The sequence below is a fragment of the Silene latifolia genome, chromosome 6 (assembly GCF_048544455.1).
Source record: "Silene latifolia isolate original U9 population chromosome 6, ASM4854445v1, whole genome shotgun sequence".
Classification (NCBI taxonomy): domain Eukaryota; kingdom Viridiplantae; phylum Streptophyta; class Magnoliopsida; order Caryophyllales; family Caryophyllaceae; genus Silene; species Silene latifolia.
Window position 1 is genome coordinate 41,200,596 of NC_133531.1, and position 17,661 is coordinate 41,218,256.

Genomic DNA, 17,661 nt, shown 5'->3' on the forward strand with positions numbered 1-17,661 from the left:
AATAGTTTCAAATGGATAGAGTGGCTTTTTGGAATGTAATAGGAATAAATGGGGCCAACAAACAACTAGATGTTAGAAAATTTTTATATCACAATAATGTTGGTCTCTATGGTCTAGTAGAAACAAAGATTAAAGAACAAGATTTTACTACTGTTTTAAGAAATTTAGGCAGTCATTGGCAAGGGATTAATAACAATGACTACCACCATGGGGGTAGAGTTTGGGTAATTTGGGACCCTCAGTGTTTTGGTGTGTCCTTACTCTGCAAAAATAGTCAAGTTATTACTGTTAAATTAGATGAATTTATTTCTAGGGATACTTTTATTTTGTCTGTAGTGTATGGCTCTAATGATAAAGCGGAAAGATTAGCTTTGTGAACTCATCTGAAAGACATGAAAGTCAGATATCAGGGGCCATGGGGTGTTTGTGGGGACTTTAACTGTGTTTTAAACTTCAATGAGAGGATTGGTAGAGATGTTACCTGGGCTGATATTGCTAACTTCAGGGACTGTGTTGATTTTTGTGGCCTAATGGATATGAAGGGGCAAGGAGCCTTCTTCACCTGGAACAATAAACAAGCTCCTTCTACTAGAGGCTATTCCAGAATAGATAGGTTCCTAGTGAATGATGACTGGATGGATATTTATCCTGGAGCCTATGCCCACTTCCTTCCAGAAGGTCTCTTTGACCATAACCCCTGTGTTTGTTATAGAAGGAATAGTGGGGTTCCAAGGAAGAGGCAATTCAAATATTACAACATGTGGAGCTTGGACCCTGGTTTCAAGTCTGTGGTTCAGCAATCTTGGAATGTCCCCATTGCTGGTACCCCCATGTATCAAGTGGTAATCAAGCTGAAAAACATGAAGGGCCCTCTGAAAGAGTTGAATAGAAATGGGTTCTCTGATGTTGACAAATCTGTGGTAGTGGCCAGAGCTCTTTTGGAAGAAATTCATATTAAATTGCACTCAAATCATACTGATTCTGATTTGATAAATGCTGAATGTGCTGCTGCTGAATCTTATAGACATCTTTGTAAGATACAGCATAGCTTCTTGAGCCAGAAAGCTAAGGTGGACTGGCTCTAATATGGGGATGACAATACTCGTTTTTTCCATAGTCAGATAAGAGAAAAACAGGTGTATAATAGGGTCCCGAGCATCCAGGTACTGACGGTGTTCTACATACTGATCTGGATAAGATAGAAGCTGCTTTTTTGCATTACTATAAGTCTCTACTTGGATCCTCTCTACCAACCACTACTGTTCACATTCCTACTGTCAGGCAGGGGAAACTGGTCACTGAGGAACAATGTTCCATTTTTTTAGCTGAGGTAACTGATATTGAGATAAAAGACTTCTTGTTCTCCATCTCCTCTATCAAATCTCCTGGGCCAGATGGCTTTTCTAGCCAATTTTTTAAAGACACTTGGGAGATTGTTGGAGGGGATATTACTGCTGCCATCAAAATTTTCTTTCAAACAGGAAAGCTCCATAAGTAGGTGAACACCACTAATATCATTTTAATTCCTAAGTCTTCTAATCCTACCAGTGTCCTTGATTTTCGTCCTATTGCCTGCTGCAATACTCTTTATAAAGCATTGGCTAAAGTTTTGTGCAAGAGGTTGAGTAGGATCCTTCCTGACATTGTGAGTGAGAGTCAGGGGGGCTTTATTCAGGGTGGGAATATTGTAGAGAATGTCCTTATTTGTCAAGATTTGGTCAGACTCTACAATAGGAAAGCAGCTTCTCCCAGATGTTTAGTTAAAATTGACCTAAAAAAGGCTTATAACTCTGTTGAGTGGGGGCTTTCTTTCTCAAATGATGCAAGCTCTCAATTTCCCTCGAAAATTTATTGACTTGGTAATGATTTGTGTTACTAGCCCTACTTACTCTTTGAATATCAATGGTAACAAGTTTGGGTTTTTCAAAGGTAAGAGAGGTTTAAGACAGGGTGACCCTCTTTCCCCTCTTCTTTTTACTATCTGTATGGAATATCTGTCTAGGATCCTTGGGGTTGTTGCTACTCAAGATGGATTCAGGTTTCACCCTCTGTGTGGTCATCTTAGGCTCAACCATTTATTATTTGCTGATGATCTTTTGCTATTCTGCAAAGGGACTGCTCCATCTATAATGTGGATCCTCAGAGCTTTTGCTACTTTTTCCTCTGCTTCTGGACTTTGCTTGAATAGGACCAAGTCTGAGATTTATTTCAATGGGGTCAACTCAGGCACTGTTGATGACATTCTGCAAGTTTCAGGGTTTCTAGGGGTAGTCTCCCATTCAAGTACTTGGGAGTCCCTATTTCCTCTAAGAAATTGACTAAGACTGAGGGCCAAAAGTTGACTGATTGAATTGTGGATAGAATTAGGGGATGGGGGACTAAACACTTATCTTATGCAGGCAGACTTACACTTTTGAATTCTGTCCTGGCTACATTGCATTCATACTGGGCGTCCATCTTCCTGATTCCAAATGGTATAATGAATAGGATCACTAACCTCTGTAGAAACTTTCTTTGGAAAGGATCCTCTGATTACAAGGGTGCTCCTAATGTCAACTGGGAATCTTGCTGTCTTCCTAAGGAAGAGAGGGGGCTTGGAATCAAAGATATTAAAACATGGAACAAGGCTTTACTTGGTAAATATGTATGGTGGCATGCCAATAAGAAGGATCATTTATGGGTACGATGGGTGAGTCATGTCTATATGAAAGATATACCTTGGATTGATTATGTGGCCCCTACTGACTGCAGTTGGCCATGGAAAAAAATTAGTTCGATTATGATCCTTGATGCGTGTCTTTTATATGATGTTTTACATCCCATTTTACACGCATTTCAGAGCTCATTCATGTAGTTTATGCTGCATTTCGCCATATTTCCGTCTACTTCCGTATTTTGTACATTATTGCGAAATGTGAAGAATCCAAATGGAAATCGAGCCAAATCCGCCCCGAGTATCTCACATTGCATATGACGTGAAGCATTCACCTGAGGAACGAGCTTGGTGCGCAATTCAAGGCCCAAAAGACAAGTCCACGAGAAATATGAAGTCTAGTAGCAGCTTAATTAGTCGATCGACCACCTCCATCGGTCGATCGACCAACCATCGGTACGAAAGCTACTCAGTACATCGCTAAGCGATCGATCGGCAACGCAACGTCGATCGATCGACCAAGACGCTATTCCGCATTTAGAATTAAAAGATCGAGATTTATCAAGCCCACTAGTTACTAGGTTTAGGAATTATGTTACGTATACTCTCTTTATAACGTAACCTAATTCATTCAGTTTATCATCGAGTTTTTATTGAGGAATTCATCGGTTTTACATTAGCTTTCATAATTTAGGGTTTGGATTATTGTTGAGCATTGGATTTTGAGTTCTTATTCTTAATCTTTCCTCTGCAATCTCGGTATTCTACTGCCTTAATTTTAGTTCTTCTTTATTTTCATTAGTATAGAATTGATAATTAGATTCCCGCAACCAATTTTATCGTTTATGTTAATTGCTTATTTTACCGTTTCAAGCATGAATTCAGTAATTCTTATCGTTATTATTGCTTTTACCCTTAGCATGAGTAGCTAGATTATTTGTGCTAGGATGTAGGCGAATTTTAGCGTAGGCGGCAAAGTATTGAACACGGCCTGATTCACGTGTCAGTCGATCGACTGACATTCTCGGTCGATCGACTGACCTCGTGAGGTTACCCTTCGTTTTAATTGATTTTAATGTTGTATTTAACAAATCGAATGCATGCGACTAGTTAGATACTTAATTTGTGACAAAACCATTAGATCGAAAGATAGGGTAAGTTATTTGATCACCAATTAAATCGACTAAACTGTGCTGAGATCGAAAGATAGGTATAGTTTAGACCGTTAGTCGCTTTTCAGGACGAGAGTCAGTATTAGTGATATTAGGGACCTATAGCGAGATCGAAAGATGCTATTTGTTAAGAGTGGACCGAGAGGACCTCTTGTTTCCCGCCTCACTTGTGTTCGATTTAGACCTGTTTAGTATGCTGCCGCCGAAGCTTTAATGAGCCGATCATCCTAGTACCCCTTCTTTATCTGTTTAATCCGTCTTTTTAGTTTACTGTTTTTACTCTTAGCTTTAGATCAAATAAAGTCAACTCCCATACTTGTTACCTTAGACTGAATTTAGACAACTAGAATTTACATCTGCCTCTCTGTGGTTCGACCCGACTGCCCCTTGCTATAGTTGTAGTTGGAAATTATAAATCTTATTTTTGGCACCTCACGACGGGTATCAAATTTTGGCGTCGTTGCCGGGGAGGCAATAGTCCTAATTTTAGTTGTTTTAATTTTAGTCTTTCTTAGTTTAAGGGACTTCTGTTCCTTAAACTCTTCTTATATTCTTTTTGTAGTTTCTTCTTATGCGCAGGTCACAGGGTGGTGAACTAGTACCATTTGATCCTGAGATAGAGAAATCTTTGCGCGAGTTGAGACGAACACAAAGGGTATTACCGACAGAGGAAGAACTGAGTACTCTGTCAAGCTATTACGAGAACGAGTTGTTCGAAGAAGACCCACAGTCTTCACCCGTTTCCACTTCTTCAGCCGAGATAGTTACTTCTCCAGAAATTCCAGTCATGGCCGAGGAAGCGAGTATAGCTAGTCATTCTGAGCCGACAGCTGAAAACTTATATAAGGGGTTCGAATTACCAGGAGATGCCAGGAAGTTCGAACCAAAGCCTTCATACATTAACATGGTTGAGAGAAACCGAGTTCGGGAGTCGCAAATGAAGATGCGGCTAAGCATATGGAGACCTTTATTGACAACTGCTGTTCCATACCCCCACCAGCTGGCGTGACTCAAGACCAGATCAAGGAGACCATGTTTATCTTCTCCCTTCGTGATGCTGCAAGGGAGTGGTATTGAGATCTGGACCGAGCCGTTCATGGGATTACTGATTGGAATTCCTTGGCATTGGCATTCTACAAGAAGTACTTTTCTGCTTCTAAGACGATTGCTATTAGAGCCCAAATCACAAGTTTCAAACAAGTGCCGGATGAGAACTTCCACGAGGCATGGGTCCAATTTAAGAAGCTAGTACGAACCATACTGCCCCATCGGTTCGAAAAATAGAGCTTGTGCAATCATTTCTATAATGGGTTGTACGACGATCAGAGGGCGATTTTGGATGCTGCAGCCAATGGCCGATTTGCTGAGAATTTGGGAGCAACCAAGGGGTGGAAGATCATTGACGATCTAGCCACCCACAAGGCTGAGTATGGTAATTCCAGAGGGAACCAGAGGAGAGCTGCTGAATCTTCATCTGCTGCGCTTGAAGCTCTTACTGCAAGATTTGACAAGTATGAACTAGGAGGAGTTTCTAAAGGTGGGATGTACCAAGTAAATGCTGTGTCAGACGGTCCTTTCGTCTGCGAAAGGTGTGGAGCTGAGGGACACGTTTCGAAGAATTGTCCTAGTCCCTTTGAGTTTTGTGCTGCCTTTCAACACTATAGGCAGACAAACACCTACTATGAGCCGAATGCCCACCCAAACTTGAGTTGGAGGAGCCAAAATGTCCTGAATCCAACTCAAGCTCCGCCGCAGCAGCAACCTTATGTACCTCCTCATCAAAAGCAACAACAATATCAGAAACCTCCCTATGTGCCGCAGCAGCAACAATCGCAGAATTCTGAATTTTCCGAGCTTAAGAACTTGTTGCTAAAGGAGTCCCAAGCAAGAGAGGCCGGGATGAAGCTACTAGAGAGCCAAATTGCTCAATTGGCTAGCAAAAGTAACACTCGAGCTCCCGGACACTTGCCGACTCAAACCGACCAAAAGGAGACCTTAAATGCCATCACTTTGAGGAGTGGGTCCACCCTTGAGGGTCCTGCCATGGTCGAGGACGCTGTTGAAAAAGATGAGCCGGAAACAAGTCAAAAGAAAGCTTCAACGAATAAATCAAAGAAATAGGTGTCTACCAGGTATATCAGTCGATCGACTGCTACACCCGGTCGATTGACTGATACACGGGTTACAGGAGCTTCTGGAACTGTGCACAACGGTCGATCGACTGAGTACAGTGGTCGATCGACCAAGGTTACTGCTGATAGCGAGATTTTTCGTCCTCCGATGCCCGATAACTTGAGGGACCATTTGTTTCGGGGCACGACAACCCCGAAGGTGTTAGGACCAGACCCGAGCGCTGATGGGTCCGTCCCGGTTCCGAAGTTTGACCCAATGACGGTCAATGGCTCACATTTGAGACGGTCTGAGGAGGGTTCAAGCTTCAACAAGGAGAAAGCAGTGGACTTCCAGCCTAAGTCCACGGATGCCGGCATGCGCAACTTAGAGGAGAGGGCTAAGGTACTTCTTACAGCCCCATATCCGGAGAGACTAGTGCCGACAAAGGAACGGGTATCTTTCAGTAAGTTTTAGAAAGTTATTCGTAGCTTGAATGTTCAGGTACCCTTCCTTGAGTTAGTTAACCAAGTGCCAGCATACACTAAATTTATGAAACAGCTATTGTCAAAGAAAAAGTCGCTTGAACATGTCCACATTGTCGCTTTAACTAAAGAGTCTTGCTCTTACTTGTCTCACACTGCACCCCATAAGCTAGAGGACCCGGGTAGCTTTTCTGTTCCTTGTAATATAGGTACCTTCTCTATTGAGAAGGCATTATGTGACCTAGGAGCTAGTATAAGCGTCATGCCTTTGAGTCTAGCTAGGAAGCTTAAATTGACTAGGTTCACGGTGACAGACATGACAGTTCAGATGGCTGACCGATCTGCGGTCCAGCCAATAGGAGTCTTAGAGGACATCCCTGTCCAAATAGAGAACTTCTTTTTTCCCGTCGACTTTGTTGTACTTGACATGCCTGAGGATGCTCACATTCCCATTATTTTGGGTAGGCCATTTCTGCACACTGCTGGTGCAGTCATAGATGTCGGTCTAGGTACCTTGACTTTTAAGGTAGGCAAGCACTCTATTGTTTTTGCCCAACCAGCTAAGAAAAAGGACCCCATGTGGCCGGTGACTTGTAACACGGTTTCTGAAAAGAAATCGTACTTTGTGCTTCCTGAATTGCCTGTCTCTATTATCACTCCTGTGCTAACCCCTCCGCCCCAGATTGGGAGCAAAAGGGAGGAAGAATCTGTTGTTTTAAATGTTGCAGGAGCTGGTTTGGGGAAGGAAGAGCTGCAGGTCACTCTAGCTGCGAAGAAACCGATCATTCAAAGAGGAGGTCTTGGTTGTCTGAGCTATGGAATTGATGAAGTTGTTGATGACGAGCCGGTTAAAGCCAGAAAGTCTGATTTGGATTCTGACAATCCCGAAGAGATCCTTGACTGAGGAGATGATGAGAGTGTTGATCCGTTGAGCCATACGGACGTGGAAGCTAAGAAGGGTGCAGCTGCTCAAATAAGCACCATTGAGGCTACCTCTAGTAGCTAGAAGCCGACGAAGTGGGCCATACCGTGGTCCTTCTTGATCAACTATTAGTTGATCGAGCTCGTTATAAACTTCATTTTATTTGCTTTTGTTAAAGACACCTTTTATTGCTTTTGTGTGCGCGAAAACTTCGCATTTTATTTCGCTTGCTTAGGATTTTTAAGTACTTTAGACTTTATTCTGGGTTTTGCGCAATTTTGGGTGCGTATTATTGTGCGTTTGCAGGTTTTTAGACCTCATTTGCTCAAGTTATTGAGCAAATACGAAGAAGTAAGGAGTACAACAGTACTTTCAAACGATCGACTGGCTTCATTGGTCGATCGATCGAAAGGCGCTTTCCAGGAGCTTCATTCTGTTCATCTGGTCGATCGACTGCCCCTTTTGGTCGATCGACCGAAGACACTGCCGTACCTATTCACGACCGCTCCCCTGCTGTGTTTGGTCGATTTACGGACTTAAGGGAGTTTTCTACTCCACTTTATTTTCCGTCCATTTCTTTATTTCTTCTATAGTCTCATTTGTGCACAATTTTACCGCTTCAAAATTGTTTTCTCGGTTTTATGCGTGGTTTTATTTGTCTTTCAGGTACCTATTGGTAGCACTGCTGGCTACTGAAACCTCCTAGCTCATGCTGGTTTGGGGAGGTTTCCTTTGATGCGCTTAAAGTCTTGTAAGTTCCCAATTTCCACTTCACGTCATGTTTATTTATTTCAATATACGCAAATTCCCATTTCTCTTTTCTTCATTACATGATTTTGCACAATGGGGACATTGTGCGATTTGGTTTGGGGAAGGGTTTTGCGTCGCATATCATTTGCTTGCATTCACGTTTAATTTTGTTTTGCATTGTTTTATTTCATTTCTCTTATATGTACAAAAATTCAAAAAAAAATCGAAAAAAATTTTAAAAATTCAAAAAAATGCACGTTTATTTTAGCATATAGGTCGAGTCGAAACGGTAGTATTTCAAGGATGATATTGCATTTTGCACCTGTTTTGCCTGAGCCTTCTTATCATCATGTTATTAGTAGAATCGTAATTGCATATCTACGAGTTTTCGTTAATTATTTGCTGAACTTTAGACTTGACTTAGAAAACTGGCAAACTACATCATATATTCTGAGAATTAGAGCCTATAACTGGTGACATGTCTGACCGGTTTATTTAGGAATGTGAGTAGTTACTCCTTATGAGACATGTTTCCTAAATGTGCATAAATATGAACTTAATCTGCTTAGTACCTGTACGCATTCGGTCTGTGGTTAGTTGACACATGTGGTAGAGGTTTCCTTTTTTTCAATTTACCCATAAACTCCACACTGCTAAAAATATCCCTTTTTGTCCCATTTACTACATCCTACATTTAGCCTGTCCTTTGTCAAGCTAGTAGTCTGTGTTCTTGGGGTTGTTACTCGTTTTTGGTGGCATATGCTCATGTTTGAGATAATATTGGGAAGATGAAATGAAGGAGGAAAAAGAAAAAGAAAAAAAAAGATGAAAAAATGATTCGAAAAAAAGCAAGAGTTCTGTACTGTTTAAGCAGTCGATCGACTGCCCTTATAGGTCGATCGACTGAAGGTCCGTGAAGAAAGGAAATCATATTCGCATAATTCAATCTTTATCTTTTGGCGAATTTTGCTCCCATGTTTTATTCTTACTTCATGGGGAGTTAGTTGATTACTTGTATCTCTGGAAATTGTGAGATTTGTGCTTGCTATAGCACCGTTTCGTTTGATTATGAGCAAGAAGTTGGATGTTACCATTTGGTTCCATTTTGGTACTAGCTTGTTCACCTGTACCTCCACTTTTCCATAAATGTTTTGCCTCTTCTTACCCATACCTCACATATCCACATATATACCTCGGCATGTGTCATGGTCATTTTGTTGGTTGGAATGCGTATGTACGGTTGTAGAGATCATTTTCATATTAGATTGCAGGCATGTTCTTATAGGTCGTAGTTAGGTGAGAGTCACTACAAAATTACTTCTTTCTATCTTATAAATTATTCACCTGTGCTTATTTGTGTGATTTGAGCGACCCGTGAGAGTCCAATTTGATAAGTCTCTGCAGTTGACGGTTCAGCAGTTTTTAACGACTCCATAACTCGTTTGCATGATTCATTTACTAATTGTTTGTTGGTTGTGCATTAAAATGGTTTAAGCTTTACATGTTGCATTTCGCTCTGAGATTGAACTCGTTCCATTAGGTCATTAGATCGAGTCTAGTTCTTGCTTGGGGACAAGCAAGCGTTTGGTTTGGGGAAGTTTGATGCGTGTCTTTTATATGATGTTTTACATCCCATTTTACACGCATTTCAGAGCTCATTCATGTAGTTTATGCTGCATTTCGCCATATTTCCGTCTACTTCCGTATTTTGTACATTATTGCAGAAATGTGAAGAATCCAGCGGAAATCGAGCCAAATCCGCCCCCGAGTATCTCACATTGCATATGACGTGAAGCATTCACCTGAGGAACGAGCTTGGTGCGCAATTCAAGGCCCAAAAGACAAGTCCACGAGAAATATGAAGTCTAGTAGCAGCTTAATCAGTCGATCGACCACCTCCATCAGTCGATCGACCAACCATCGGGGTACAGAAGCTACTGTACACTGCTAAGCAGTCGATCGACCGACAACGTCAGTCGATCGACCAAGACGCTATTCCAGACGAGAATTAAAAGATCGAGATTTATCAAGCCCACTAGTTACTAGGTTTAGGAATTATGTTACGTATACTCTCTTTATAACGTAACCTAATTCATTCAGTTTATCATCGAGTTTTTATTGAGGAATTCATCGGTTTTACATTAGCTTTAATAATTTAGGGTTTGGATTATTGTTGAGCATTGGATTTTGAGTTCTTATTCCTAATCTTTCCTCTGCAATCTCGGTATTCTACTGCCCTAATTTTAGTTCTTCTTTATTTTCATTAGTATAGAATTGATAATTAGATTCCCGCAACCAATTTTATCGTTTATGTTAATTGCTTATTTTACCGTTTCAAGCATGAATTCAGTAATTCTTATCGTTATTATTGCTTTTACCCTTAGCATGAGTAGCTAGATTATTTGTGCTAGGATGTAGGCGAATTTTAGCGTAGGCGGCAAAGTATTGAACACGGCCTGATTCGCGTGTCAGTCGATCGACTGACATTCTCGGTCGATCGACTGACCTCGTGAGGTTACCCTTCGTTTTAATTGATTTTAATGTTGTATTTAACAAATCGAATGCATGCGACTAGTTACTTACTTAATTTGTGACAAACCCATTAGATCGAAAGATAGGGTAAGTTATTTGATCACCAATTAAATCGACTAAACTGTGCTGAGATCGAAAGATAGGTATAGTTTAGACCGTTAGTCGCTTTTCAGGACGAGAGTCAGTATTAGTGATATTAGGGACCTATAGCGAGATCGAAAGATGCTATTTGTTAAGAGTGGACCGAGAGGACCTCTTGTTTCCCGCCTCACTTGTGTTCGATTTAGACCTGTTTAGTATGCTGCCGCCGAAGCTTTAATGAGCCGATCATCCTAGTACCCCTTCTTTATCTGTTTAATCCGTCTTTTTAGTTTACTGTTTTTACTCTTAGCTTTAGATCAAATCAACTCAACCCCCATACTTGTTACCTTAGACTGAATTTAGACAACTAGAATTTACATTTGCCTCTCTGTGGTTCGACCCGACTGCCACTTGCTATAGTTGTAGTTGGAAATTATAAATCTTAGTTTTGGCACCTCACAACGGGTATCAATCCTTTTCAAGCAAGCTTACCATAACAATTACTGGCTTAATTCTTCTTTGGATTATACTGTCAAAGCTGGTTTTGAATGGTTAAGAGTTCCTAATCCTAAAGTTGAATGGCGGTTTCTCTGCTGGAATACCTTGAACATCCCTAGATGCTCCTTTGTGTTTTGGGAATTCTTACTTCAGAGACTTCCTACGAGAGACAGACTCAATAGAAGGGGGGTGCCAATTGACCCAACCTGCCCCATCTGCCTGAGTGTAGCAGAAATTCATCACCATCTCTTTCATGAATGTCCCTTTGCCGTGCTCTGCCATCAGAGGTTGCAAGTAGCTCTGAATGTGCACTTCAGGATGCCTGACCTGATAACTAGGTTTTCAGTTACTAGACGCATTACTAAACATCCGAAGAGATATATTGGTTCCTGCTATGTTGCGTTGGTCTATTGGATCTGGAGATGCAGAAATGAAGCTTGGATAAACAACAGGGTACGGAGTCCTGGCCCTGTGGTGAAGCAGATTTTAGCTGATGTTAGAGTTAGTTTCCTGGCCCTTAATGTTACTGCCCTGAAAGATAAAGATAGAGTCTGGTTTGATACGTTGTAATTGTTGGTTGCTTCCTTCATTCTTGTGCCATATACTTAAACATTGTATACCCCATTTTTGAGATTTGATAATATATACTTACTTTTCCCAAAAAAAAAGTTAATCAATTCTTTAAAATTGAATAATTCATTTCTGAGAGAGAATATTTATATCTTATTGTAATTGGATTAAATAAGATTCATTTTAGTAATTGAAATATTTTATTACTAAAATTGTTTATTGTTTATGAAACAATTGAGATAAGAATGAATGGTTAATTATAATTACAATATGTTGTGAATTATAATTATATGACCCATTTTATTTATGTGATCAAGGATCACTAGTCAATTTGTTATATGTAATTTAATTAATTTATAAATATGATATTTATTTGATAAATATGCATTAAATTAATTAAAAACATGTAAGATACTACATGTGACATATTGTGTGATAAGTGACAAATTGACAAAATAAAATGGTAGTCCATTTTATGTATATGGACCGAAATAATGAGGATGATGGGTGTTGGTGGGTGAATTATTTTATGAGATAAAATAAGTTAATGATGCCTAATCTACACATAGCCTTACAAGTCTATATTTTGATAAGAGCAAAAGGAAAAAGTAAGATGCTCTTTTGGCCATAAGCTACCCGCCGATTCCTCCTCCATATGAGAATTTGTTCTCATTTTTTTTTTAACATTCATTCATTCATCTTACATTAAAATTTCACTCTACTCTCCCACTTCTCTCTAAACTTGTTTTAGAAATAAGACATTGTTCATCATAAATTCTAAATCACAATATAAGATTACTAGTGTAGTAATAAGTATATTATTAGAATTATTGTAAGGGTACTACTATATTAATCTAGTTAATTAATATACTAGTTTAAGGGATTAGTCTTGGGTGCAATCAAAGGAGGATCTCTACATTGGGATTTTGGAGGATCATCCAACACATTATAGCTCAAGAACAAATAAAGAAGGTGACCTTATTTGTGCCCTTATTTTCGAGCCACTCAACAATGTAAGGGACATTGTTTTTCCTTATTAATCTCTTATTTTGTTATGCATGCACTAGATCTAAAGAACACATATTAAGAAGTTAATTTGTTCACTATTAGAAGAGTCTAATAATAAGTATATGAACCTAACAATTGGTATTAGAGCATAGGATGTTGCATGCATAATCGGTTATTGTTTTTCCGAGTCAAAATGTTAACATATAAAACTAAAAATTTGTGATTTATAAGAGTTAGTCACGAAATCATGATGCATGTTATATATTCTGGTCCTAAAATTTTTTTAGGTCATTTTTATGATTTATGGTATTTTATTGCTCATTTTAATGATTTTTAGTGAAATAATTACATTTTTATGAGTAAAATGAACTTTTATTCACTAAAATAAGTTAACCTTCACTACTGGCCATGATTTTTTAGTATGACCTCACATGAATATTTTATGTATTATATGTAAAATTTCATATTATTGTGATTAATATTTCATGATTTATGATTTTTATGTGATAAAAATGGTATAAATGGAGGTTAAGTGACTAAAAATGGTTAAACTTAGTTTTTGACCTTGAAATTTTTATATGACCTCACCTACATATTTTAATTATTGTGTGTAAAATCTTTTATTAATTTGATTAATAATGCATGATTTATGATTTTTATGAGATAAAAATGGATTAAAAGGAGGTAAAATGGTTAAATATAGTTAAACTTCGAAATGGGCCATGAGATTTTAGTATGTTGTCACATGCATGAGTTACACACTGTATTTAAATTTTGAAATGAAATGGTTTCATTTAACATGATTTATGAATTTTTAGTGTAAAAATGGCATAAATAGTGACTATTTTAGCTTAAATTGCTAAAACGAATTACATGGCATGAGAAAATTATTTTAAGTTGCATAAATTTCCCAGTCATTAGATCTAAAGTTTTAAAATTGATTGGATTAATTTTTTTATACTTTAGATGTTTTATTTGATAAAACCGATAAATTGCAACTATATTTTTCTCAAAATAAATTCGAAAATTTTAACCATGATTGTTGACATTATGAGTGTCATGGAATTATTCCAGAATGTTCGAAAATTTAAAATTCAAATTTTGAGATTATTGTAATTTAATTTGGATTTATTTCATAAATATTATGATTTTAAGGTAAAAAATGAGCATAAAAATTAAATCAAGTTGAATTATTGTCAAAAATTGAGTGGTGACTAATTTTTGAGTCCTAAGAATGTTAGGATAATTAACTTGAGCTTAAATTTGATTTAAGCATTGATTTGTGATTTTAATTAGTTATTATCACGCATTTCCATAAAACCGAGTTATAAAATCGATATAAGTTAAATAGGGCGATTTGGAACATAATTTGGCATGATAGAAACATATTATAATGCTGCATATTTCAATTGCTGAATGTCATTTTTATTTATATGATTTTGAATTATGTAATTTTATCTTAGTATGGCCTTAGTTTTAATCAATATTACCCGTAATGAAAGGAGATATTGATTCAGTTGTAATTTAATGTGATCTCGTATCACTTTTATTTTTACTAGTTTCATATTCCAAATGTATAATAGGAATAGCTTTGTATTTTTATTATTATTTGTAATCATGGAGTTTCTTCAAGACGGTGCCATTCGGAAGGGTGTTCCGACAAAGACGGTGTTCTTGGGAGGCGTGCCAATTGAAGATTCAAGGGACCAAAGGAGTTGTTTTCCGAATATATAATAGATTATTTGATTTTCTATTTTAGGAAGGCCATACTAGGGATTTATTATTGCTTTGCATTTATTTTAATATGTTGCATGCATTGCCAAATCGCCATAACAACACATGCATATCATATCGAGTTATCGACCGTGTCAATTATAATTATAGTAGTTCACCGCTTTAGTTCACTTAAAACGTGATAGATAATAAATTGACAAGACCTCTCACTAAATAATAATTGATAATTAGCCTTACCAAATAGTAGAAACCATGAGTCCCAATTTCATAAGGAAGTAGGCTCGGCTCACCGGGGTGCTAAACATGTTACGTTGGGTAAGTGGGTAATAAAATGTTATTACATTGAAATTTGGATTGAGCTCAACGGAAGTATTCGTGACCGTAGTCGCATGTGTTCCGGGCTAAAGATAAATATTAAAGTAATTTTATCGACCGAGAGTTCTAAAAGTAGAATCGATTAAGGAGTTAATCCACCGAGTTATATTAATAAGGGATGAATCGGCTCACCGTGCCCGAATTGATATGAATTTGGATCTCGAGATCATTTATAATAGTTGGGTAGAGGTCACTATATAAATGCTTAAAACTTATTTAAAACGTTTACAAGTATAATTAAAACTATAAATGTTTATTAATTCCTTCACTTCCTATTTTGTTGTCAAAACTGTTTTCTCAATTGCAATGGCAACTCCAATTTCATCCGCAACCACTAGCTCTAACACTCTCATCAATATTTCATGGCTCCGATCCTTCATGGATCGTTGTAAATTAGAAAAGAATGGGTCCAACTTCGCTGATTGGGACGCTCAACTTCGCTTAACCGCGGAGGGTGACGACAAGCTTCGTTACCTTACCGAGGCCTCTCCCGCCGAACCTAATGCTAGGTCTACCACCGCTGCTAGGCAAGCCTATGAGGTTTACCAAAATGAGTCGGCCACGATCAAAAATGTGTTGATCTTCTCAATGGAGGCCGAATTCCAAAGGAGTGCTATAAAGATTAGCACCGCCTATGAGATCTGTACGAAGCTTGTGACCATGTTTTCACGAGCTCCAAAGATCATTCAATATGAAGCGGCTTCCACATTCTTTGATCTCAACATTAAGGAGGGCCAAAAAGTTAGCCCTCATGTGCTCAAGTTGATGGAGCATGTTGAGACTCTAAAAATGCATAAGGTGGAGATTCCCGAGGAACTCGTCATTGACCGAATTCTTCATTCCTTAAGCAAGGATAAGGCATATGTTCAATTCAGGGTGAATTTTAATATGCAAAACTTGAAAGTTTCCCTTTATGAATTACACAAAATGCTTGTGCAAGCCGAAAGGGACATGAGGCTAAGTGTTAGCACCACCAAGGATGTGCTCAACGTTAATCATAAGAGCAAAGGGACTTTCAAGAAAAGTGGCAATAAGGGAAAGAAGCAAACTCCCTACAAGAACAAAGGAAAGGCTTGTGAAGCTAGCTCATCTAAGCCCAAGAAGAGTGCCCCGTCCGGGGACAAGTGCCACTATTGTAATGGTGTTAGGTATTGGAAAAGAAATTGTTCAAAATATCTTAGCGATATTAAAGCTGGAAAAGTTATTCCAGTAGGTAAATAACTATCCTTATCTTTTATGTTTCGATCCCAACTTTGGTATTTTGATACAAGTTGTGATAATTACCCTTTTTATTGTAATTAGGGCATCCTAGCAAGGACAAGGGCAAAGAAAAGCACGCCTAGAAGATCTTGAGGGAAGCTAGATGTAGCCGCCCATGGTGCTAGATCTATGGGAGCTTAGCTTTATTTTACTTTGTCTTTATTTTCATGTTGTATCTTGAGATTTTAGAACTATTTTGATTTCCTCGTTCGACTTGGAAATTTGTTTGTATCCTTAAAACAATTGTTGTATTTTGGATATTGGTGACTTGGTTTGCAACCCAAGTCACTCACTTTATCTTATCGTTTGTTCTAAAAATTTATCATCATACACTACTTGCATTGAGAAACATAAGATTATCGACTTAAATTGATCAAGTAAACAAATATGATGATTAGATCATTATATGACCATAAGCTATGAATTCGATTCTCCTTATGCCATTGTTACTAAAAGTAACAACTTACTTATGTAAGATCAATTATAATGTTATGTTGAGCTATTGAACTCTATAAAGGGAAATTTAATTTACCAATTGGCTACACCATTTATAAGACTCCATACGAGTTATTAGAAGGCTTAAGATTTTAATTTTGTTCATTACATGGACATGAGTCGATTTGAGTTGTCAAACTCAATTTTGGGAATTAGAAATCAAAAATGAACACGTTATTTTGGAAGGTCACCCAGGAGAAACCAAAAATAGAGAGTCTATTTAACAGATGACATGGATAAGACTCGCATATTACATCTGCCATAAAAGAGCTGGTCTTTTATGAGCTAATGCGTCAGTCTAGAGAAATTTCTAATACCTCACGATATATGTTTGTAACTCACAAAGCTATCTCTCAAGAAAATAGATGTATTTCTAAGAGATAGAGTGGGTGTAGATTAGATCGTTACAAACATGTCTTATAGTTAATGTGTTACCTTTTGAAAGTAATGGAACTATAATCTATAAAGATAGAGTGGGAGTATAGCACACATGTCTTATTGTTAAAATGTTGCTTTTCGAAAGTAATGGTATTATGACCTTGTCCCAAATCGACCTTGTTACAAACGAGTCATAGCATTACAATCTAAAAATTGTTACTCAAGAGTAGATTTAGTTTAAGGCGAGGGTCTCCTTAAAAGTAAATAGAGCTTTAGATTACCTAAGTGCATAGATTGACATGAAGATGTTAATCAAGATAAATAATGTTAGGAATTGCCACATTTCGAATTGATGAAGAATGGCAAATGGTATTAAAGTTTCGCTTTTCTAAAATGGGAATTTAGAGAAGGATGTGTATGGAACACAAAACCTTAGATAAAGATTTAAGAATACTAACATATTATGCGTAGCTTTCTTAAGTGATCCCAGAATGGTCTTAAGCAAGCATTAAAGGATTATACTTTTCATTCATGTGATAATTGAGAATGGTATCGTTCACATGATTGAAGAATCATGTTTATACATGAAGTTAAGTGGGAGCCATAATAATTTTTCCCATGTCTTATATGTTGATAACA

The 17,661-nt window shown here is 37.9% G+C and overlaps 1 protein-coding gene across 1 annotated transcript; it reads left to right on the forward strand.

Annotated features, from left to right (window-relative positions):
- Positions 1-392: 392 nt before the first annotated feature.
- LOC141588003 (uncharacterized) lies at positions 393-11,772 on the forward strand. The gene is made up of 5 exons (XM_074409463.1): positions 393-1,070; positions 1,199-1,494; positions 1,880-2,283; positions 2,400-2,689; positions 11,488-11,772. The coding sequence occupies exons 1-5, from the start codon at positions 393-395 to the stop codon at positions 11,770-11,772; spliced, it is 1,953 nt and encodes a 650-aa protein (XP_074265564.1).
- The last annotated feature ends 5,889 nt before the right edge of the window (positions 11,773-17,661 follow it).